The 25416-nt window shown below is 34.2% G+C and overlaps 1 protein-coding gene across 1 annotated transcript in view; it reads right to left on the reverse strand.

Moving 5' to 3' along the window:
• Positions 1-6487, reverse strand: part of fam20cl (family with sequence similarity 20 member C, like) — a 56592-nt gene extending 50105 nt beyond the window's left edge. The window contains exon 1 of the mRNA XM_061973826.1: positions 6024-6487. Within this exon, the coding sequence (XP_061829810.1) occupies positions 6024-6487 (464 nt within the window). The remainder of the gene's footprint in view (positions 1-6023) is intronic.
• Between the last annotated feature and the right edge of the window lie 18929 nt (positions 6488-25416).

The following is a 25416-nucleotide window of genomic DNA, read 5'->3' on the forward strand; positions in this document are numbered from 1 at the left end:
TGTATATAATGTTTATAAACTCAGGAAATATGTCCCTGGACCAGGGCCGGCCCGCGGCATAGGCCGTATAGGCAAATGCTAAGGGCGCTGTCCATCAGGGGGCGCCACGCCAGTGCCACAAATGTTGGAGAAAAAAAAAAAAGTTGGTACTATTATTTCTAAATACAAAAAATAATCCCACGTTAATTAAAATGCAAAGTAAAGCCTATATAATAGAAATATTATTTGTTACAATATTACCCCCCCGCACGGTGCGCCCCCTCCCTTCCCGTATCATGACTCTTTTTGGACGTCACCATTTAACGTCGGGTTAATATTGTGGAGGGGGCTAAATTGTTATGGAAAATAATAATGTAACGTTAGGTAATTACAGTACTCCCACCTTACATTCCTCAGGGACATTTGTATTAGATCTTTTAAGCAGGTGTTTTTTGTTTACATTGTTATTGCCTTCTGGTTAGCTAATGTTTGCCCTGCAGGTAATAGTCACTTTTCCACCCCTTTATATATTAGGTATAGTTGTAAGCCTAGTTGTTAAAGTGCACATCATTAATGTTAATTAAGCAATATGTATGTAAAAAATATTGTATTTCATATATTCATTTTTTATTTTTTGCATTCATTTATTTATTCATATTTTTTTAATCTTGTTAACTATTCTGATTGTTAATTTGCTTTCTTTAAGTAAAAAAAAGGTCAAAGACAAAGCTATTCGGTTTCTTGTGAGTATATACACTTCACTGCCGATGTGGGGGGGCGCCACCTAAAATCTTGCCTAGGGCGCCAGATTGGTTAGGGCCGGGCCTGCCCTGGACACATGAGGACTTGGAATATGACCAATGTATGATCCTGTAACGACTTGGTATCGGATTGATACCTAAATTTGTGGTATCATCCAAAACCGGAGATGTCCGATAATGGCTTTTTTGCCGAAAGCCGATATTCCGATATTGTCCAACTCTTAATTGCCGATTCCGATATCAACCGATGCCGATATATACAGTGGTGGAATTAACACATTATTATGCCTAATTTTGTTGTGATGCCCCGCTGGATGCATTAAACAATGTAACAAGGTTTTCCAAAATAAATCAACTCAAGTTATGTCATTTTTCATCAAGTATTTTGCACCTAATTTTAGTGGATAAAAAAAACCCCAACCAGTTTCAATATTTCCATAAACTTGTTTTTTTTTTTTTTTTTTGGTTGCAATGAAGCAGCTAACAAGCAAATGTTTTAGAACAAAGTCAATAACAACAAGGCATAAATAAATAATATCATTAAAACTTGAATTTAGAAACAGAAAACACATTAAACAATACAAGACACAACAAAGTAAGAACTATATTTTATGGATCCGAAATACCTAAAAAGGGGAAGATATTAGAGATGTCCGATAATGGCTTTTTTGCCGATATCCGATATTCCAATATTGTCCAACTCTTAATTACCGATTCCGATGTCAACCGATGCCGATATATACAGTGGTGGAATTAACACATTATTATGCCTCATTTTGTTGTGATGCCCCGCTGGATGCATTAAACAATGTAACAAGGTTTTCCAAAATAAATCAACTCAAGTTATGGAAAAAAAAAAATGCCAACATGGCACTGCCATATTTATTATTGAAGTCACAAAGTGCATTATTTTATTTAACATGCCTCAAAACAGCAGCTTGGAATTTGGGACATGCTCTCATGCTCTCCCTGAGAGAGCCGGGGGGTGTATATTGTAGCGTCCCGGAAGAGTTAGTGCTGCAAGGGCTTCTGGGTATTTGTTCTGTTGTGTTTATGTCGTGTTACGGTGCGGATGTTCTCCCGAAATGTGTTTGGCATTCTTGTTTGGTGTGGGTTCACAGTGTGGCGCATATTTGTAACAGTGTTATAGTTGTTTATACGGCCACCCTCAGTGTGACCTGTATGACTGTTGACAAGCTGTAGCTATTATGTGATCGGGCCGGCACGCAAAGGCAGTGCCTTTAAGGCTTATTGGCGCTCTGTACTTCTCCCTACGTCCGTGTACACAGCGGCGTTTTAAAAAGTCATACCTTTTACTTTATGAAACCGATACCGATAATTTTGAAACCGATGCCGATAATTTCCGATATTACATTTTAAAGCATTTACCTGCCGAAAATATCGGCAGTCCGGTATTATCGGATATCCCTATTCAAAACTAATATAAAGTATCCAAATAACAGAAGAATAAGTGATTATTACATTTTAACAGAAGTGTAGATAGAACATGTGAAAAGAGAAAGTAAGCAGATATTAACAAGTAGATTAATAATTCATATTTTACCACTTGTCCTTAATAATTTTGACAAAATAATAAGTAGATAAATGACACAATATGTTACTGCATACGTTAGCAGACTAATTAGGAGCCTTTGTTTGTTTACTTACTACTAAAAGACAAGTTGTCTAGTATGTTCACTATTTTATCTAAGGACAAACTGTCATGATCGGTGGTCCGGATCATGTTTTTGTTATGTTCTGTTAGTTTTAGACTCCATAGTTCCTGTTTTTGTGTGCACCCTTGTTTGTTTTAGTTACCATGGCGACTTATGATTTTCACCTGCCTCTGGTGTCGGGACACGCACCTGTTTCCAATCAAGAGACATGATTTAAGCCCACCTTTGCCAGTCAGCCGTCCTGGCGTCATTATTGGTTTCATGCCACAGTTTCATGTTGTTCTATGCCATAGTTCATGTTAGTTGTTTCATGCCACAGTTTCATGTTGTTCTATGCCATAGTTCATGTTAGTTGTTTCATGCCACAGTTTCATGTTGTTCTATGCCAGAGTTCATGTTAGTTGTTTCATGCCACAGTTTCATAGTTGTTCTATGCCATAGTTCATGTTAGTTGTTTCATGCCACAGTTTCATAGTTGTTCCATGCCATAGTTCATGTTAGTTGTTTCATGCCACAGTTTCATGTTGTCCTATGCCATAGTTCATGTTAGTTGTTTCATGCCACAGTTTCATGTTGTTCTATGCCATAGTTCATGCTAGTTGTTTCATGCCACGGTTTCATAGTTGTTCTATGCCATAGTTCATGTTAGTTGTTTCATGCCAGTTTCATGTTGTTCTATGCCAGAGTTCATGTTAGTTGTTTCATGCCACAGTTTCATAGTTGTTCTATGCCATAGTTCATGTTAGTTGTTTCATGCCACAGTTTCATAGTTGTTCCATGCCATAGTTCATGTTAGTTGTTTCATGCCACAGTTTCATGTTGTTCTATGCCATAGTTCATGTTAATTGTTTCATGCCACAGTTTCATAGTTGTTCTATGCCATAGTTCATGTTAGTTGTTTCATGCCACAGTTTCATGTTGTACTATGCCATAGTTCATGTTAGTTGTTTCATGCCAGTTTCATGTTGTTCTATGCCATAGTCAATGTTAGTTGTTTCATGCCACAGTTTCATAGTTGTTCTATGCCATAGTTCATGTTAGTTGTTTCATGCCACAGTTTCATAGTTGTTCCATGCCATAGTTCATGTTAGTTGTTTCATGCCACAGTTTCATGTTGTTCTATGCCATAGTTCATGTTAGTTGTTTCATGCCACAGTTTCATGTTGTTCTATGCCATAGTTCATGTTAATTGTTTCATGCCACAGTTTAACGTTGTTCTATGCCATAGTTCATGCTAGTTGTTTCATGCCACAGTTTCATAGTTGTTCCATGCCATAGTTATGTTAGTTGTTTCATGCCACAGTTTAACGTTGTTCTATGCCATAGTTCATGCTAGTTGTTTCATGCCACAGTTTCATAGTTGTTCCATGCCATAGTTATGTTAGTTGTTTGTTTCTTGCTATGCTATAGTTTATGTTAGTTGTTTGCTTCACGCTATTGTCACGCAACCCTCTACGTAAGTCTTGTTCATTTCATGCCACAGTTAAGAGAGTTTTTGCTAGTTATTTTGTAGTTAGATTAATAAATATGTTCCTTCCTGCTACCCTTGTCCGGAAAAGTCCGTTTGCATCCCGGGAGAACAAACTTTGCATCATTGACACAAACTTGCAATAAGAAACATATGTTTAATGTACCCTAAGATTTTTTGGTAAAATAAAGCCAATAATGCAATTTTTTGTGGTGCCCTTTATTTAGAAAGGTACCGAAAAGTATCGAAATAATTTTAGTACCGGAACCAAAATATTGGTATAGGGACAACCAGAGGTGGGTACATTTACTCTGTTACATCTACTTGAGTAACTTTTGGGATAAATTGTACTTCTAAGAGTAGTTTTAATGCAACATACTTTTACTTTTACTTGAGTATATTTATAGAGAAGAAACGCTCGTTTAACTCCGCTCCATTTATCTACATTCAGCTCCCTACTCGCTACTGATTTTTATCCATCTGTTAATGCAACCTTTGTTTGTTGTGGTTTGTCAGACAGACCTTCAAAGTAGGATCTATCGCATGCCTGCGTTTCACCAATCAAATGCAGTCACTGGTGACGTTTGACTCCGTTTCACCAATCAAACAGAGCCAGGCGGTCACGTGATTAACTGCACATAAAATTTCAGCGGCAAAACAACAACAAGCTTAAGCTTACATGAACTCAACGTCAAATTTGAGGAAGCACATCGCGGTAAGTAACGTTAGTAGATATTTTGGCTGTCACCGTAGGCTTCCCTGCTATGAATCACTGTCAAATGTACATCGTTTGGGGACATTTATTAACGCACTGCAGCCTCATAGAAACACACACACACACACACATGCATAGAAACACCAATCAGAAGTGCACAGTGTGTTTCCAGATGCAGCCCACACCTATCAGTTTATGGTTTGCGTAAAGGCTAACTTGTTATTTTCCTTTGTAATCTCTGCCTACTGAGCCTATGGTGCTGTTAAGTTATTGTGGCTCAATTTGCCTTCATTTTTTTTATTTTAATGTATTATTATTTAATATATATTATTGTTTTAGTTGCTTAAGAGATATTCCTGGCTCTGAATTTGCTCATTGCTATTTTTATGTTTTTGTGCATTATTTGTTGCCGTCATCATTAAACGAACAGGTTACTCATCAGTTACTCAGTACTTGAGTAGTTTTTTCACAACATACTTTTTACTTTTACTCAAGTAAATATTTGGGTGACTACTCCTTACTTTTACTTGAGTAATACATCTCTAAAGTAACAGTGCTCTTACTTGAGTACAATTTCTGGCTACTCTACCCACCTCTGGGGACAACACTACATTGACTTCTATGTCACACCTGACATAGAAGCTAATCTTAGGGAGCTAACTCGCAACAGGCCTAGTAAACACGTACGACAGGCTAATCGCACCACTAGTTATTCGAATATAGTTGTACACGTTGGCTCCAATGACACTAGAATGAGACAGTCAGAGATTACAAAGAGAAACATAGCCAGGACTTGTGATCTCGCTAGAAAGATGTCCAGGCATCGAGTAATTATGAGAGATATAGCAGATTAGTCTCGCTTAACAAGTGGCTGGCTAGCTTCTGTAGACAACAGGGACTAACGTTTATTGATAATTGGCCCTCTTTCTGGGGCAAACCAGGCTTGCTGATGAGAGACGGCCTTCACCCTAACCAGGAAGGCGCCATCATCCTGTATAAAAACATAGACTACTGTTTAAGTCACATTTGACTAACTACACTAGAGCAAGCCCGGTCACAGGCAATTACAGAGCCTGCTAGTCCGGGTGAGTAGTCAGTTAAGCTAGAACTAGCCAGCGCCAGGCTGGATAATTCCTGTACGCATAGCAATTCTCTTAGAATAATACACAACTCACATAATGTGTTTTCTGTTGTGAATGTGTTAGAGGTAGATATGCATTCTACTGAGGTGGCAAATCATGATGCGTTCAGTCGATCGCAGCATCAAGCAAACAATCTGAAAATTCCCGTCGTAGATTTAGGGCTATATAAATAAACATTGATTGATTGATTGATTGATTTATACTTCAAGTAAAGCCGTTAATCAAAATAACTGTCCAGAATCTGGGTAAGTAAAAATACTTTCAGCTACATTGCACACTTACCACTGACTGTCACTACTGATGCCCTCCTCGTCATCACCCTCATCGTCTGTGGGCTCATTTGTCTTCACCCTAAGCAGCCAGTCGTCCTCTAGCAACTCTGGTTCTGGCAGGTTGTACAGCGGGTGGTGGAAAAGTGCCTCCAGCCTGGAGGCATCCTTGACGACTTTCCCGGCGCAAATCAGTTTCTTCTCTGCGCCAACGGCCTCAGGCAGCCTGGTCGCATTTAGCTTGTGAAATTTGTCATCCTCTGGATTTGTCGATAGTTTATGTGGAGAGGAGGGGACTGGACTTCCCTCCCGGGTATCTGTTCTCGGACTAATGGATGCCGAATAGGAGTTGGGTAGGACGCAGGCTGTCTGGAGGACAGCGAGACAGAACAATGCCAGAATGAGGTGCAACGCAAGGGACAGACAGGCCAGACAAATGTACACAGAACGAGTAGTTGGACCCAGGTTCCGTCTCATTATGCTGCAAGATAGAGAGAAGAAGAAAAGAATGAGGAACACTTTGAAACCAAAGAGGGCGCTGAGCCTTGCCCACTTCAAACCCAATCATGATGAAATAGGTTCAAATTGCTTTTCTAACAGGCTTGGACATAATCTGCTTTGGTCTCCTCAGTTTACATCTCATTGAAGTATTCTTTCATTTTAATCTTGCACTAAATTGGAGATGCAACATGGAATTGATTTTTAGGGCATAAAGTCCACTCATTTTCATTTACTGACAAGCACTGACTCGATGAAAGTTGCTGTTGCCAGGGCAACCCCAGATCACCTACTTGTTAATGGTCAATAATGTTGGTTGACCAGCCAAGGCACGTTAAAATCCAGCCGCTGTTGCTTAGGAGGTGAAGTGTGTCTCTCTTTACTAGCTTCGTCGAAGCATGTTGCTTTTGTAGCTGTTTCAGCAGTTTTGAATTGCTAGGATAGGAACTTTGATCCAAGACACAACTTACATTCTACTAAAATGTTCTTTTCTTTGTGGTCGACAAAAGAATAAGTGAAGTGAATTACATTTATATAGCGCTTTTTCTCAAGTGACTCAAAGCGCTTTACATTGTGAAACCCAATATCTAAGTTACATTTAAACCAGTGTGGGTGGCACTGGGAGCAGGTGGGTAAAGTGTCTTGCCCAAGGACACAACGGCAGTGACTAGGATGGCGGACGCGGGGATCGAGCCTGCAACCCTCAAGTTGCTGGCACGGCCGCTCTACCAACCGAGCTATACCGCCCCACAATAGTAGTAATGAGAATATCTCCATGTTAAGAAACTCGGCTTTGGGCTTCGCCATGATGTCTTGTTAGTAAACACACACACACACACACACACACACACACACACACACACACACACACACACACACACACACACACACACACACGCACACACACACACACACACTCAGATCTTCTCAGTTTCTAGCCGATACTACATAAAAAATAACGTAAAATAACGCAGTAACGCATCATGGAGTAACGGTAACCGAGTTACTGAATATAAAAAATATCGCGTTAGATTACTATTTACCGAAAGTGACGGCTTACTCTGTAACGCGCAGTGTTGGGTTAGTTACTGAAAAGCAGTAACTAGGTACAGTTACTAGTTACTTCATTTCAAAAGTAACTCAGTTACTAACTCAGTTACTTACAACAAAAAGTAATGCGTTACTGTGAAAAGTAACTATTTAGTTACTTCTTTTTTTTTTAAAGCTCCCATTAATGCCCTTTTAGCCTTCATTTCAGTACTGTTATTGCACTGGAGAATAATACAATCTGTTGATCAACTTGACATGCATTTACATCACTGAACTCTGCTAAGCATGTTGCTTTTGTAGCTGTTTCAGCAGTTTTGAATTGCTAGGATCTTTGATCCAAGACACAACTTACAATCTACTAAAATGTTCTTTTCTTTGTGGTCGACAAAAGAATAAGTGAAGTGAAATACATTTATATAGCGCTTTTTCTCAAGTGACTCAAAGCGCTTTACATTGTGAAACCCAATATCTAAGTTACATTTAAACCAGTGTGGGTGGCACTGGGAGCAGGTGGGTAAAGTGTCTTGCCCAAGGACACAACGGCAGTGACTAGGATGGCGGAAGCGGGGATCGAGCCTGCAACCCTCAAGTTGCTGGCACGGCCGCTCTACCAACCGAGCTATACCGCCCCACAATAGTAGCATTGAGAATATCTCCATGTTAAGAAACTCGGCTTTGGGCTTCGCCATGATGTCTTGTTAGTAAACACACACACACACACACACACACACACACACACACACACACACACACACACACACACACACACACACACACACACACACACACACACACACACACACAAACACACTCAGATCTTCTCAGTTTCTAGCCGATACTACATAAAAAATAATGTAAAATAACGCAGTAACGCATCATGTAGTAACGGTAACCGAGTTACTGAATATAAAAAATAACGCGTTAGATTACTATTTACCGAAAGTAACGGCGTTACAGTACTCTGTAACGCGTTAGTCCCAACACTGGTAACGCGTTAGTCCCAACACTTTTCTTTGTGGTCGACAAAAGAAAAGTATTGAGCATGTCTCCATGTTAAGAAACTCGGCTTTGGGCTTCACCATGATGTCTTGTTAGTAAACACACACACACACACACACACACACACACACACACACACACACACACACACACACACACACACACACACACACACACACACACACACACACACACACACACACACACACACTCACTCAGATCTTCTCAGTTTCTAGCCGATACTACATCAAAAATAATGTAAAATAACGCAGTAACGCATCATGTAGTAACGGTAACCGAGTTACTGAATATAAAAAATAACGCGTTAGATTACTATTTACCGAAAGTAACGGCGTTACAGTACTCTGTAACGCGTTAGTCCCAACACTGGTAACGCGTTAGTCCCAACACTTTTCTTTGTGGTCGACAAAAGAAAAGTATTGAGCATGTCTCCATGTTAAGAAACTCGGCTTTGGGCTTCGCCATGATGTCTTGTTAGTAAACACACACACACACACACACACACACACACACACACACACACACACACACACACACACACACACACACACACACACACACACACACACACACACACTCAAATCTTCTCAGTTTCTAGCCGATACTACATAAAAAATAATGTAAAATAACGCAGTAACGCATCATGTAGTAACGGTAACCGAGTTACTGAATATAAAAAATAACGCGTTAGATTACTATTTACCGAAAGTGACGGCGTTACAGTACTCTGTAACGCGTTAGTCCCAACACTGGTAACGCGTTAGTCCCAACACTTTTCTTTGTGGTCGACAAAAGAAAAGTATTGAGCATGTCTCCATGTTAAGAAACTCGGCTTTGGGCTTCACCATGATGTCTTGTTAGTAAACACACACACACACACACACACACACACACACACACACACACACACACACACACACACACACACACACACACACACACACACACACACACACACACACTCAGATCTTCTCAGTTTCTAGCCGATACTACATAAAAAATAACGTAAAATAACGCAGTAACGCATCATGTAGTAACGGTAACCGAGTTACTGAATATAAAAAATAACGCGTTGGATTACTATTTACCGAAAGTGACGGCGTTACAGTACTCTGTAACGCGTTAGTCCCAACACTGGTAACGCGTTAGTCCCAACACTTTTCTTTGTGGTCGACAAAAGAAAAGTATTGAGAATGTCTCCATGTTAAGAAACTCGGCTTTGGGCTTCACCATGATGTCTTGTTAGTAAACACACACACACACACACACACACACACACACACACACACACACACACACACACACACACACACACACACACACACACACACACACACACACACACACACACACTCAGATCTTCTCAGTTTCTAGCCGATACTACATAAAAAATAACGTAAAATAACGCAGTAACGCATCATGTAGTAACGGTAACCGAGTTACTGAATATAAAAAATAATGCGTTGGATTACTATTTACCGAAAGTGACGGCGTTACAGTACTCTGTAACGCGTTAGTCCCAACACTGGTAATCGCACAACTAATTTAACAAGGCCTGGAGTAACAAAACACTAAAATATTTCCCTCCTTCAAGTAGACATACAGTATAATATCATGGCTTTTACAATGATCTTGCACATTTAAGTAAATGTTTAGCGGATTATAAATCAGTGAGCATGTACAGGTAAAAGCCAGTAAATTAGAATATTTTGAAAAACTTGATTTATTTCAGTAATTGCATTCAAAAGGTGTAACTTGTACATTATATTTATTCATTGCACACAGACTGATGCATTCAAATGTTTATTTCATTTAATTTTGATGATTTGAAGTGGCAACAAATGAAAATCCAAAATTCCGTGTGTCACAAAATTAGAATATTACTTAAGGCTAATACAAAAAAGGGATTTTTAGAAATGTTGGCCAACTGAAAAGTATGAAAATGAAAAATATGAGCATGTACAATACTCAATACTTGGTTGGAGCTCCTTTTGCCTCAATTACTGCGTTAATGCGGCGTGGCATGGAGTCGATGAGTTTCTGGCACTGCTCAGGTGTTATGAGAGCCCAGGTTGCTCTGATAGTGGCCTTCAACTCTTCTGCGTTTTTGGGTCTGGCATTCTGCATCTTCCTTTTCACAATACCCCACAGATTTTCTATGGGGCTAAGGTCAGGGGAGTTGGCGGGCCAATTTAGAACAGAAATACCATGGTCCGTAAAGCAGGCACGGGTAGATTTTGCGCTGTGTGCAGGCGCCAAGTCCTGTTGGAACTTGAAATCTCCATCTCCATAGAGCAGGTCAGCAGCAGGAAGCATGAAGTGCTCTAAAACTTGCTGGTAGACGGCTGCGTTGACCCTGGATCTCAGGAAACAGAGTGGACCGACACCAGCAGATGACATGGCACCCCAAACCATCACCCAACCATGCAAATTTTGCATTTCCTTTGGAAATCGAGGTCCCAGAGTCTGGAGGAAGACAGGAGAGGCACAGGATCCACGTTGCCTGAAGTCTAGTGTAAAGTTCCCACCATCAGTGATGGTTTGGGGTGCCATGTCATCTGCTGGTGTCGGTCCACTCTGTTTCCTGAGATCCAGGGTCAACGCAGCCGTCTACCAGCAAGTTTTAGAGCACTTCATGCTTCCTGCTGCTGACCTGCTCTATGGAGATGGAGATTTCAAGGTCCAACAGGACTTGGCGCCTGCACACAGCGCAAAATCTACCCGTGCCTGGTTTACGGACCATGGTATTTCTGTTCTAAATTGGCCCGCCAACTCCCCTGACCTTAGCCCCATAGAAAATCTGTGGGGTATTGTGAAAAGGAAGATGCAGAATGCCAGACCCAAAAACGCAGAAGAGTTGAAGGCCACTATCAGAGCAACCTGGGCTCTCATAACACCTGAGCAGTGCCAGAAACTCATCGACTCCATGCCACGCCGCATTAACGCAGTAATTGAGGCAAAAGGAGCTCCAACCAAGTATTGAGTATTGTACATGCTCATATTTTTCATTTTCATACTTTTCAGTTGGCCAACATTTCTAAAAATCCCTTTTTTGTATTAGCCTTAAGTAATATTCTAATTTTGTGACACACGGAATTTTGGATTTTCATTTGTTGCCACTTCAAATCATCAAAATTAAATGAAATAAACATTTGAATGCATCAGTCTGTGTGCAATGAATAAATATAATGTACAAGTTACACCTTTTGAATGCAATTACTGAAATAAATCAAGTTTTTCCAAATATTCTAATTTACTGGCTTTTACCTGTATATGTTCAAAAAAAAAAATAGTAATCACACCAATTTAGACAGACAAAAGCATAGGGATTAATTACGTTTTTGAAAAATGAGCTAATCATTTATGTGAGATAGAAGAAAAACTCGCTGAAAAAAAATCAATGAATTATTGAACTTGCTGCTCCTAAATTCCCCGTGGGCACCGCAGGGAGAAGGAATTACTTACATCTCTTTTCCTTCAAGACCTTTATTTCTTCTCACCACTCCGTGTTCCCCCACTTCCTCTGCTAATGAGACCGATATGTGATATCTGCCGGTCATTCTACCACAAGCGTGCACTTTTTGTTATCACACGCTCCAGTTCAAACAGGCATGTTGTGGTGACCTGTGTCATCGTGACCTGCACCCAAATGGTAGTCAGGCCCGTCTTTGAACGAGGGCAGGGAAACACACATGAAAGGAAGAACTGGTCAAAATGGATCTTTTCACAAAGCAATAGACAACCACACATTTTAAAAACACAATTGAAAAAAAATTCAAAACATAAAAAGTGGTATAAAAGAGCAAACAGGTGAAATGTGACAAGAAATTGTTGCAATGTTTACTTTAATAACACAAAGCTGCCATGCAAGAAGTTTCTTTCTTTTGAAAAAATAATAATGAATCAAAATCAATGTCATTATGAATTATTGACCAATTCAAGGCTCCAATTGCGTCACATTAAATATTCCACTTTGAGTTATTTTTGGGGGGAAAATGTTGCATATTTTGTGTTTTGCCATTTAAAAAAACTAAGCTTTTTTATTTTTTAAAGAATTGCCTAAAACGAACAAACAAAAAACATAAAAAACAATAAAACTTATAATTGACGGATAGATCTGAAGTTGATCTCGAGATTATTGCGCTAAAAGTAAACAGTAAAAAAAAAATTATAATTTATTTTTTATCACTTGTATCAATTATTTTAGTGTGATTTGTTTTTAAGTGTCATTGCTCAAAAAATAATAATGAATATTAATAATTGATGGATGGATCTGAAGTTGATCTTGAGATTATTGTGCTAAAAGTAAACAGTAAAAAAAATTTTAAATTTATTTTTTAACACTTTAATGAGTAGGACCCTTTTGGATCCCCAATTATTTAAGTGGGATTTGTTTTTAAGTGTCATTGCTAAAAAAATAATAATGACTTAAAATCAATGGGGTTATGAGTTATTGACCTTAAACAGTAAAAAAAAAAAAAAAATTTTTTTTTTTTTTTTTTTTTTTTTTTTTTTAACACTTTAATGAGTAGGACCCTTTTGGATCCCCAATTATTTTTGTGGGATTTGTTTTAAGTGTCATTGCTCAAAAAATAATAATGAATTAAAATCAATGGGGTTATGAGTTATTGATCTTAAACAGTAAAACAAATAAATTATAATTTATTTTTGTATTACTTTAATGAGTAGGACCCTTTTGGATCCCCAATTATTTCAGTGAGATTTGTTTTTAAGTGTCATTGCTCCAAAAAATAATAATGAATTAAAATCAATGTGGTTATGAATTATTGACCTATTCAAGGCTCCAATTACGTCACATTAAATATTCCACTTTGAGATATTTTTTTGGGGAAAATGTTGCATATTTTGTGTTTTGCCATATAAAAAAACTAAGCTGTTTTTCTTTTTAAAGAAGGGCCTAAAACGAACAAACAAAAAACATAAATAACAATAAAACTTATAATTGACGGATAGATCTGAAGTTGATCTCGAGATTATTGTGCTAAAAGTAAACAGTAGAAAAAAATTATATAATTTATTTTTTATCACTTTAATGAGTAGGACCCTTTTGGATTCCCAATTATTTCAGTGAGATTTGTTTTTAAGTGTCATTGCTCAAAAAATAATAATGAATTAAAATCAAAGGGGTTATGAATTATTGACCTATTCAAGGCTCCAATTGCATCACATTAAATATTCCACTTTGAGATCTTTTTGGGGAAAATGTTGCATATTTTGTGTTTTGCCATATAAAAAACTGAGCTGTTTTTCTTTTTAAAGAAGGGCCTAAAACGAATAAACAAAAAACATAAACAACAATGCAACTTATAATTGACGGATGGATCTGAAGTTGATCTCGAGATTATTGTGCTAAAAGTAAACAGTAAATTTTTTTTTATAATTTATTTTTTATCACTTTAATGAGTAAGACCCTTTTGGATCCCCAATTGTTTTTGTGGGATTTGTTTTTAAGTGTCATTGCTCAAAAAATAATAATGAATTAAAATCAATGGGGTTATGAGTTATTGACCTTAAACAGTAAAAAAAAAAAAAAAAGATATATTTTTTGTCACTTTAATGAATAGGACCCTTTTGGATCTCCAATTATTTAAGTGGGATTTGTTTTTAAGTGTCATTGCTCAAAAAATAATAATGAATTAAAATCAATGTGGTTATGAATTATTGACCAATTCAAGGCTCCAATTGCGTCATATTAAATATTCCACTTTGAGATCTTTTTTTGAGGAAAATGTTGCGTATTTTGTGTTTTGCCATATAAAAAAACTGAGCTGTTTTTTTTTAAAGAAGGGCCTAAAACGAACAAACAAAAAACAACAATAAAACTTATAATTGACGGATAGATCTGAAGTTGATCTCGAGATTATTGCGCTAAAAGTAAACAGTAGAAAAAAATTATATAATTTATTTTGTATCACTTTAATGAGTAGGACCCTTTTGGATCCCCAATTATTTAAGTGGGATTTGTTTTTAAGTGTCATTGCTCAAAAAATAATAATGAATTAAAATCAATGGGGTTATGAGTTATTGACCTTAAACAGTAAAAAAAAATTATAATTTCTTTTTGATCACTTTAATGAATAGGACCCTTTTGGATCCCCAATTATTTTAGTGATATTTGTTTTTAAGTGTCATTGCTCAAAAAATAATAATTATAATAATAATAATAATAATAATAATAATCAATGGGGTTATGAGTTATTGACCTTAAACCAGGGGTCCCCAAACTACAGCCCACGGGCCGGATCCGGCCCCCCAGCTGCCAAAATCCGGCCCACGAGAAGTCCCAAGTTAAAAAAAAAAGTTTTTTTTTTAATTTATTAAAAAAAAAAAAAAAAAATCCTTTCTAATCCATTTTCTACCGCTTGTTACTCTCGGTGTCTCCTAGCCGTTCAGGCAAATCATATTGTCTAAAAATGAATTTTCCCATCGATAACGTGACAATGTTAAATGTAAAAATGGATTAAAAAGACAATATATATATAATTATATATATATATATATATATATATATATATATATATATATATATATATATATATATATATATATATATATATATATATATTTATATATATATATATATATTTATACACACACACATATATATATATACACATACAGCCCGGCCCCCGGCGAAATTTTTTCAACCAAATGCGGCCCACGAGTCAAAAGGTTTGGGGACCCCTGCCTTAAACAGTAAAAAAAAATTATGATTTATTTTTTTATCACTTTAATGAGTAGGAGGACCCTTTTGGATCCCCAATTATTTTAGTGTGATTTGTTTTTAAGTGTCATTGCTCAAAAAATAATAATGAATTAAAATCAATGAGGTTATGAATTATTGACCAATTCAAGGCTCCAATTGCGTCATAATAAATATTCCACTTTGAGATCTTTTTTGGGGAAAATGTTGCATATTTTGAGTTTTGCCATATAAAAAGCTGAGCTGTTTTTTTTTTTTTTTAAAGAAGGGCCTAAAACGAACAAGCAAAAAACATAAACAACAATAAAACTTATAATTGACGGATATATCTGAAGTTGATCTCGAGATTATTGTGCTAAAAGTAAACAGTAAAAAAAAAAGATAATTTATTTTTTATCACTTTTATCAATTATTTTAGTGTGATTTGTTTTTAAGTGTCATTGCTCAAAAAATAATAATGAATTAAAATCAATGTGGTTATGAATTATTGACCTATTCAAGGCTCCAATTACGTCACATTAAATATTCCACTTTGAGATCTTTTTTGGGGAAAATGTTGCATATTTTGAGTTTTGCCATATAAATAGCTGAGCTGTTTTTTTTTTTTTTTTTAAAGAAGGGCCTAAAACGAACAAACAAAAAACATAAACAACAATAAAACTTATAATTGACGGATAGATCTGAAGTTGATCTCGAGATTATTGTGCTAAAAGTAAACAGTAAAACATTTTTTATAATTTATTTTTTATCACTTTAATGAGTAGGACCCTTTTGGATCCCCAATTATTTTTGTGGGATTTGTTTTTAAGTGTCATTGCTCAAAAAATAATATTGAATTAAAATCAATGGGGTTAGAGTTATTGACTTTAAACAGTAAAAAAAAAAAAAATATATATACATTTTTTAATCACTTTAATGAATAGGACCCTTTTGGATCCCCAATTATTTAAGTGGGATTTGCTTTTAAGTGTCATTGCTCAAAAAATAATAATGAGTTAAAATCAATGGGGTTATGAGTTATTGACCTTAAACAGTAAAAAAAAAATATATATAATTTATTTTTTATCACTTTAATGAGTGGGACCCTTTTGGATCCCCAATTATTTAGGTGTGATTTGTTTTTAAGTGTCATTGCTCAAAAAATAATGAGTTAAAATCAATGGGGTTATGACTTATTGACCTTAACCAGTAAAAAAAAAAAAAAAAAAAATCATTTATTTTTTATCACTTTAATGAGTAGGACCCTTTTGGATCCCCAATTATTTTGTGGGATTTGTTTTTAAGTGTCATTGCTCAAAAAATAATAATGAGTTAAAATCAATGGGGTTATGAGTTATTGACCTTAAACAGTAAAAAAAAAATGTATCATTTCTTTTGTATCACTTTAATGAGTAGGGCCCTTTTGGATCCCCAATTATTTTAGTGGGATTTGTTTTTAAGTGTCATTGCTCAAAAAATAATGAGTTAAAATCAATGGGGTTATGACTTATTGACCTTAAACAGTAAAAAAAAAAAAAAGAAATAATTTCTTTTTTATCACTTTAATGAGTAGGACCCTTTTGGATCCCCAATTATTTTTGTGGGATTTGTTTTTAAGTGTCATTGCTCAAAAATAATGAGTTAAAATCAATGGGGTTATGAGTTATTGACCGTAACAGTAAAAAAAAAATTATAATTTATTTTTTATCACTTTAATGAGTAGGACCCTTTTGGATCCCAAATTTTTTCAGTGGGATTTGTTTTTAAGTGTCATTGCTCAACAATTAATAATGAATTAAAATCAATGGGGTTATGAGTTATTGACCTTAAACAGTAAAAAAAAAAAAGGTTTTTTTTCTTTTTCTTTTTAACACTTTAATGAGTAGGACCCTTTTCGATCCCCAAATATTTTAGTGTGATTTGTTTTTAAGTGTCATTGCTCAAAAAATAATAATGAGTTAAAATCAATGGGGTTATGAGTTATTGACCTTAAACAGTAAAAAAAAATATAATTTCTTTTTTATCACTTTAATGAGTAGGACCCTTTTGGATCCCCAATTATTTAAGTGGGATTTGTTTTTAAGTGTCATTGCTCAAAAAATAATGAGTTAAAATCAATGGGGTTATGACTTATTGACCTTAAACAGTAAAAAATAAAAATAAAAAATCATTTATTTTTTATCACTTTAATGAGTAGGACCCTTTTGGATCCCCAATTATTTTTGTGGGATTTGTTTTTAAGTGTCATTGCTCAAAAAATAATAATGAGTTAAAATCAATGGGGTTATGAGTTATTGACCTTAAACAGTAAAAAAATAAATAAAATCATTTCTTTTTTATCACTTTAATGAGTAGGACCCTTTTGGATCCCCAATTATTTTAGTGGGATTTGTTTTTAAGTGTCATTGCTCAAAAAATAATAATGAATTAAAATCAATGGGGTTATGAGTTATTGACCTTAAACAGTAAAAAAAATATACCGGTATATATAATTTATTTTTTATCACTTTAATGAGTGGGACCCTTTTGGATCCCCAATTATTTTAGTGTGATTTGTTTTTAAGTGTCATTGCTCAAAAAATAATAATGAATTAAAATCAATGGGGTTATGAATTATTGACCTATTCAAGGCTCCAATTACGTCACATTAAATATTCCACTTTGAGATCTTTTTTGGGGAAAATGTTGCATATTTTGTGTTTTGCCATATAAAAAAACTGAGCTGTTTTTTTATTTTTTTTTTAAAGAAGGGCCTAAAACGAACAAACAAAAAACATAAACAACAATAAAATGTATAATTGACGGATAGATCTGAAGTTGATCTCGAGATTATTGTGCTAAAAGTAAACAGTAAAAAAAATGTATTTATTTTTTAACACATTAATGAATAGGACCTTTTTGTATCCCCAACTATTTAAGTGAGATTTGTTTTTAAGTGTCATTGCTCAAAAAATAATAATGAGTTAAAATCAATGGGGTTATGAGTTATTGACCTTAAACAGTAAAAATTTTTTTTTTATTTTTATTTTTTTTAACACTTTAATGAGTAGGACCCTTTTGGATCCCCAATTATTTAAGTGGGATTTGTTTTTAAGTGTCATTGCTCAAAAAATAATAATGAGTTAAAATCAATGGGGTTATGAGTTATTGACCTTAAACAGTAAAACATTTTTTATTTTTTATTTTTTATCACTTTAATGAGTGGGACCGTTTTGGATCTCCAATTATTTTAGTGATATTTGTTTTTAAGTGTCATTGCTCAAAAAATAATAATGAATTAAAATCAATGGGGTTATGAATTATTGACCAATTCAAGGCTCCATCTGCGTCATATTAAATATTCCACTTTGAGATATTTTTTGAGGAAAATGTTGCATATTTTGTGTTTTGCCATATAAAAAACTGAGCTGTTTTTTTTTTTTTAAAGAAGGGCCAAAAACGAACAAACAAAAAACATACAATAAAACTTATAATTGACGGATATATCTGAAGTTGATCTCGAGATTATTGTGCTAAAAGTAAACAGTAAAAAAAATGTATTTATTTTTTAACACATTAATGATTAGGACCTTTTTGGATCCCCAACTATTTAAGTGAGATTTGTTTTTAAGTGTCATTGCTCAAAAAATAATAATGAGTTAAAATCAATGGGGTTATGAGTTATTGACCTTAAACAGTAAAAAAAAAAATATATAATTTATTTTTTATCACTTTAATGAGTAGGACCCTTTTGGATCCCAAATTATTTCAGTGGGATTTGTTTTTAAGTGTCATTGCTCAAAAAATAATAATGAATTAAAATCAATGGGGTTATGAATTATTGACCTATTCAAGGCTCCAATTGCGTCACATTAAATATTCCACTTTGAGATGTTTTTTGGGGAAAATGTTGCATATTTTGTGTTTTGCCATATATGTTTTTCTTTTTAAAGAAGGGCCTAAAACGAACAAACAAAAAACATACAATAAAACGTATAATTGACGGATAGATCTGAAGTTGATCTCGAGATTATTGTGCTAAAAGTAAACAGTAAAATTTTTTTTATAATTTATTTTTTATCACTTTAATGAGTAGGACCCTTTTGGATCCCCAATTATTTTAGTGTGATTTGTTTTTAAGTGTCATTGCTCAAAAAATAATAAAGAGTTAAAATCAATTGGGTTATGAGTTATTGACCTTAAACAGTAAAAAAAAAAAAAATTTTTTTTTTTTTTTTTTTTTTTTTTTTTTTTAACACTTTAATGAGTAGGATCCTCAAATATTTTAGTGTGATTTGTTTTTAAGTGTCATTGCTCAAAAAATAATAATGAGTTAAAATCAATGGGGTTATGAGTTATTGACCTTAAACAGTAAAAAAATAAATATATATATATATACATTTTTTATCACTTTAATGAATAGGATCCTTTTGGATCCCCAATTATTCAAGTGGGATTTGCTTTTAAGTGTCATTGCTCAAAAAATAATAATGAGTTAAAATCAATGTGGTTATGAGTTATTGACCTTAAACAGTAAAAAAAAATTTTTTTTTTTTTTTTTTTTTTTTTTTTTTTAACACTTTAATGAGTAGGACCCTTTTGGATCCCCAAATATTTTAGTGTGATTTGTTTTTAAGTGTCATTGCTCAAAAAATAATAATGAGTTAAAATCAATGGGGTTATGAGTTATTGACCTTAAACAGTAAAAAAAATTATAATTTCTTTTTTATCACTTTAATGAGTAGGACCCTTTTGGATCCCCAATTATTTTAGTGGGATTTGTTTTTAAGTGTCATTGCTAAAAACAAACAAACAATGAGTTAAAATCAATGGGCTTATGAGGTATTGACCTTTTTAAGGCTCCAATTATTATATAATCTCAAATATTCCACCTATTGGGTGAAAATATTGCATATTTTGTTTTTTTCCATTAAAAAAACCAGGGTTTTATTTGACAAAAAGAGCATACAACTTAAATCTTTAAAAACGTTGTATTGACAGATAGACCTAATGTTGATCTAGAGATTTAAAATTTGAATAATAATACAAATAATAATACTGAATAATGACAAATGTTTTAATATTCTTTTGACCAAAACCCTTTGAGGTCCCCGGGATCAAGACTGAGTGGAGGCCTAAATGTATATTTTTTATACATATATTGTACTGGTTTTTAAAATAAAAAAATATCAAAATGGCCCCTGCTTGCTTTGATATTTCAGTGCGCGGCCCTCGGTGGAAAAAGTTTGGACACCCCTGGTTAAGAGAACAGATGGACAGAATAATGTAAACAAGCTGGTTCTCTGAGGATTCATTATGTTTGAACAGGACTTTTGACCCATGTTCTCACCTCCAATGGTTGTAGTTTGTATGGATTGGAAAGGGTCACAGGCTTTAATACTGCCACCTAACTAATTATGCAATGTTTCAGTTAATTAGCTCGCTGCTTTGGGTCTGAATGGATAATGAGAGTTGCAGCAGGGTCCCAGCAGAATAGGCCAGTGTTGAAAACCTTAGCCGAGTAATGTGGTGGTACACGGTCCATGATGCATACTAATGAACTATTTCTGCATACTGTGAAAACACAGGGTGGATCATTTTTTTGTCATGTTTAAGTGAACTATTGAAAAATACATTGATGATCTTTGTGTTTGAACGCTTCATTCACTAACTGTGTGACAAAAGAGATCAGTTAGAATAATACATAATGTTGGATATAGACAACATACAAACCCTTTATTTATTAAATCACAGTTATTAAAATGCAACTATTTGGTGCATTTGCAAACAGCTAACATGATGTACAAAGCAAACTATAACCTGATACCCAAGAATGTACATAAAGTCTTCTCAACAAAAGAGGAGAAATATAACCTTGGAGGAAAATCTAATTTAACCCTTGTGTAATGTTCATATTGTTGTTACTCTGCCTCACAATCAAACACTTTTATGTTAAAATACTGAACAGATGTTTACCTTATCCCAATAAACATCTGTTCAGTATTTTAACATAAAGGTACCGATGTTTACCTTATCCCAATAAACATCTGTGCAGTATTTTAACATAAAAGTGTTTGATTGTGAGGCATTAAAAGCCACAAAATGCAACGGGTCCATCAGACCCACAAAAATGGCATTATTTCAACAAATAATTGCATTATTTAAAATGTTTTAAAAAAATGGCATTATTTTAACAAAAAATCTAACCAGGGGACCACAAAAATTGCATTATGTTAACAAAAAATGCGTTGTTTAAAATGTTTTTAAAAAATGACATTATTTAAAAAATATATCTAATCAGGGGACCACAAAAATGGCATTATTTCAACAAAAATTTGCATTATTTAAAATGTTTTAAAAAATTGCATTATTTTAACAAAAAATTGCATTATTTAAAATGTTTTAAAAATGGCATTATTTTAACAAAAAATCTAATCAAGTGACTACAAAAATTGCATTATTTTAACAAATGATGCATTATTTAAAATGTTTAAAAAAATGGCATTATTTTAACAAAAAATTACATTATTTAAAATGTTTTAAAAATGGCATTATTTTAACGAACAAATCTAATCTAGGGACCACAAAAATGGCATTATTTCAACAAAAATTTGCATTATTTAAAATGTTTTAAAAAATAGCATTATTTTAACAAAAAATCTAATCAGGGGACTACAAAAATGGCATTATTTAAAAAAAAAGGCATTATTTCAACAAAAATGTGCATTATTTAAAATGTTTTAAAAAATGGCATTATTTTAACAAAAAATTGCATTATTTAAAATGTTTTAAAAATTGCATTATTTTAACAAAAAAATCTAATCAGTTGACCACAAAAATGGCATTATTTCAACAAACAATTGCATTATTTAAAATGTTTTAAAAAAATAGCATTATTTTAACAAAAAATATAATCAGGGGACCACAAAAATGGCATTATTTCAACAAACAATTGCATTATTTAAAATGTTTTAAAAAATAGCATTATTTTAACAAAAAATCTAATCAGGGGATCACAAAAGTTGCATTATTATAACAAAAAATGCTATATTTGAAATGTTTAAAAAAATGGAATTATTTAAAACAAATCTAATCAGGGACCACAAAAATGGCATTATTTCAACAAAAAATTGCATTATTTAAAATGTTTTTGAAAATAGCATTATTTTAACAAAAATTGCATTATTTAAAATCTTTTAAAAATGGCACTATTTTAACAAAAAAATCTAATCAGGGAACCACAAAAATTGCAATATTTTAACAAAAAATGCATTATTTCAAATACTTTTAAAAATGGCATTATTTTAACAAAGAATTTAATCAGGGTACCATAAAAATGACATTATTTTAAAAAAACATTGCATTTTATAAAATGTTTTAAAAAATTGCATTATTTTAATAAAAAAATCTAATTAGCGGACCGCAAAAATGGCATTATTTCAACAAAAAATGGCATTATTTAAAATGTTTTAAAAAATAGAATTTTTTTAAACAAAAAATTTAATCAGGGGACCTTAAAAATTGCATTATTTTAACAAAAAATGCATTGTTTGAAATGTTTTAAAAAATTGCATTATTTTAACAACAATTTGCATTATTTAAAATGTTTTAAAAAATGGCATTATTTTAACAAAAAATTGCATTATTTAAAATGTTTTAAAAATGGCATTATTTTAACAAAAAAATCTAGTCAGGGGACCGCAAAAATTGCATTATTTCAACCAAAAATTGCATTATTTAAAATGTTTTTACAAAATGGCATTATTTTAACAAAAAATTTAATCAGGATACCACAAAAATGGCATTATTTTAACAAAAAATTGCATTATTTAAAATGTTTTAAAAAATTGCACTATTTTAACAAAAACATTTAATCAGGGCACCACAAAAATGGCATTATTTCAACAAAAAATTGCATTATTTAAAATGTTTTAAAAAATAGCAATATTTTAACAAAAAAATCTAATCAGTGAACCACAAAAATTGCATTATTTTAACAAAAAATTGCATTATTTAAAATTGTTTTAAAAATTGCATTATTTTAACAAAAAATTGCATTATTTTAACAAAAAATTGCATTATTTAAAATGTTTTAAAAAATTGCATTATTTTACCAAACACATATAATGAGGGGACTACAAAAATGGCATTATTTTAACACAAAATGCATTATTTAAAATGTTTTAAAAAATGGAATATTTAAAAAAAAAAAATCTAATCAGGGAACCACACAAATTGCATTATTTAAAAGAAAATGCATTATTTAAAATGTTTTTAAATAATAGCAATATTTTAACAAAAAATCTAATCAGGGAACCACAAAAATTGCATTATTTTAACTAAATGTCTTAGGGTACTTTGTTTCTTATTACAATTGAAGGACTCAAAACATTTAAAACCTATCAACATTAATGTTTGTGCCTTTTTGAGTTTGGTACAACATCTGGCAGAAGCAAAAAAGCTACCGAACTGAACTGATTGGTCTTGCCTGGTAAAAACTGAGGGTGATGTGTGCATATGCGGCTTTTTATCATGCGTCAGCTGGTGACGAGAGACTTTGTGCAGGCTCTCTCCCTCTCTCACTGCTTTTGTCTCAAAACCTGCTCTTTTTTGTCATCACCTCTTCTCCGTTTCAGCCCAGTGGCACCCATCCTCTCTCACCATCTCCTTTTCCTCCCCTCTCAAAGCTCAAAGGCTGGATCTTTGTGCACGCATTGACTCCTGTGGCTGTTGCACTCCCGGTATGGATGCCATGAATATTTCATACAGACATAGCGTAGTGGGAGCTATGGAGAAAAAAAACGATAGAGAAAACGACAAACGCCATGACGTAAAACAGGTTGGTGTGATGTAACGAAGGCACAATGCAAATAGAAGGGAACATGGTGGGAAGAGAAGGAGGGCTAGAGATGTAGGAGGTGCTAAGACAGACGTCGGAGAGTATGAGGAACCTGGCATGGAATACCAAGTAGTGTCGAGGAACCATTGTGTTCAACGTGTTAGTTTATGTGTTTATCAATACCAGCACAATCCACGCGCTACGCTATAGACTCTGCTTTTCTCGTGTGCACACATTTTAATGTTTCCATCAATTTCTCTCTCGCTTCATGTTTTTCTTCACACGGGGATATCTTGCCGAATAATTCAATACTGCATCTCTCTGCATGGGAGAGTTGTTGTGTGCTTCAACCCCGTTTCCATATGAGTTGGGAAATTGTGTTAGATGTAAATATAAACGGAATACAATGATTTGCAAATCCTTTTCAACCCATATTCAATTGAATGCACTACAAAGACAACATATTTGATGTTCAAACTCATAAACTTTATATATTTTTTTTGCAAATAATAATTAACTTACAATTTCATGGCTGCAACACGTGCCAAAGTATCTGGGAAAGGGCATGTTCACCACTGTGTTACATCACCTTTTCTTTTAACAACACTCAATAAACGATTGGGAACTAAGGAATTAATTGTTGAAGCTTTGAAAGTGGAATTCTTTCCCATTCTTGTTTTATGTACAGCTTCAGTCATTCAACAGTCCGGGGTCTGCGCTGTCGTATTTTACGCTTCATAATGCGCCACACATTTTCGATGGGAGACAGGTCTGGACTGCAGGCGGGCCAGGAAAGTACCCGCACTCTTTTTTTTACGAAGCCACGCTGTTGTAACACGTGCTGAATGTGGCGCGGCATTATCTTGCTGAAATAAGCAGGGGCGTCCATGAAAAAGACGGCGCTTAGATGGTAGCATATGTTGTTCCAAAACCTGTATAATAATAATAATAATAACTGGGATTTATATAGCGCTTTTCTAAGTACCCAAAGTCGCTTTACATGTAGAACCCATCATTTGTTCACACCTGGTGGTGGTAAGCTACTTTCATAGCCACAGCTGCCCTGGGGTAGACTGACGGAAGCGTGGCTGCAATTTGCGCCAACGGCCCCTCCGACCACCACCTGTCATTCATCATTCAATTCACCGGTGTGAGTGGCACCGGGGGCAAAGGGTGAAGTGTCCCACCCAAGGACACAACGGCAGCGATTTTTGGATGGTAAGAGGCGGGGAGCGAACCTGCAACCCTCAGGTTTCTGGCACGGTTGCTCTACCCACTACGCCATGCCGCCCGTACCTTTCAGCATTAATGGCGCCA

The sequence above is a fragment of the Nerophis lumbriciformis genome, linkage group LG22 (assembly GCF_033978685.3).
Source record: "Nerophis lumbriciformis linkage group LG22, RoL_Nlum_v2.1, whole genome shotgun sequence".
Taxonomy (NCBI): Eukaryota; Metazoa; Chordata; class Actinopteri; order Syngnathiformes; family Syngnathidae; genus Nerophis; species Nerophis lumbriciformis.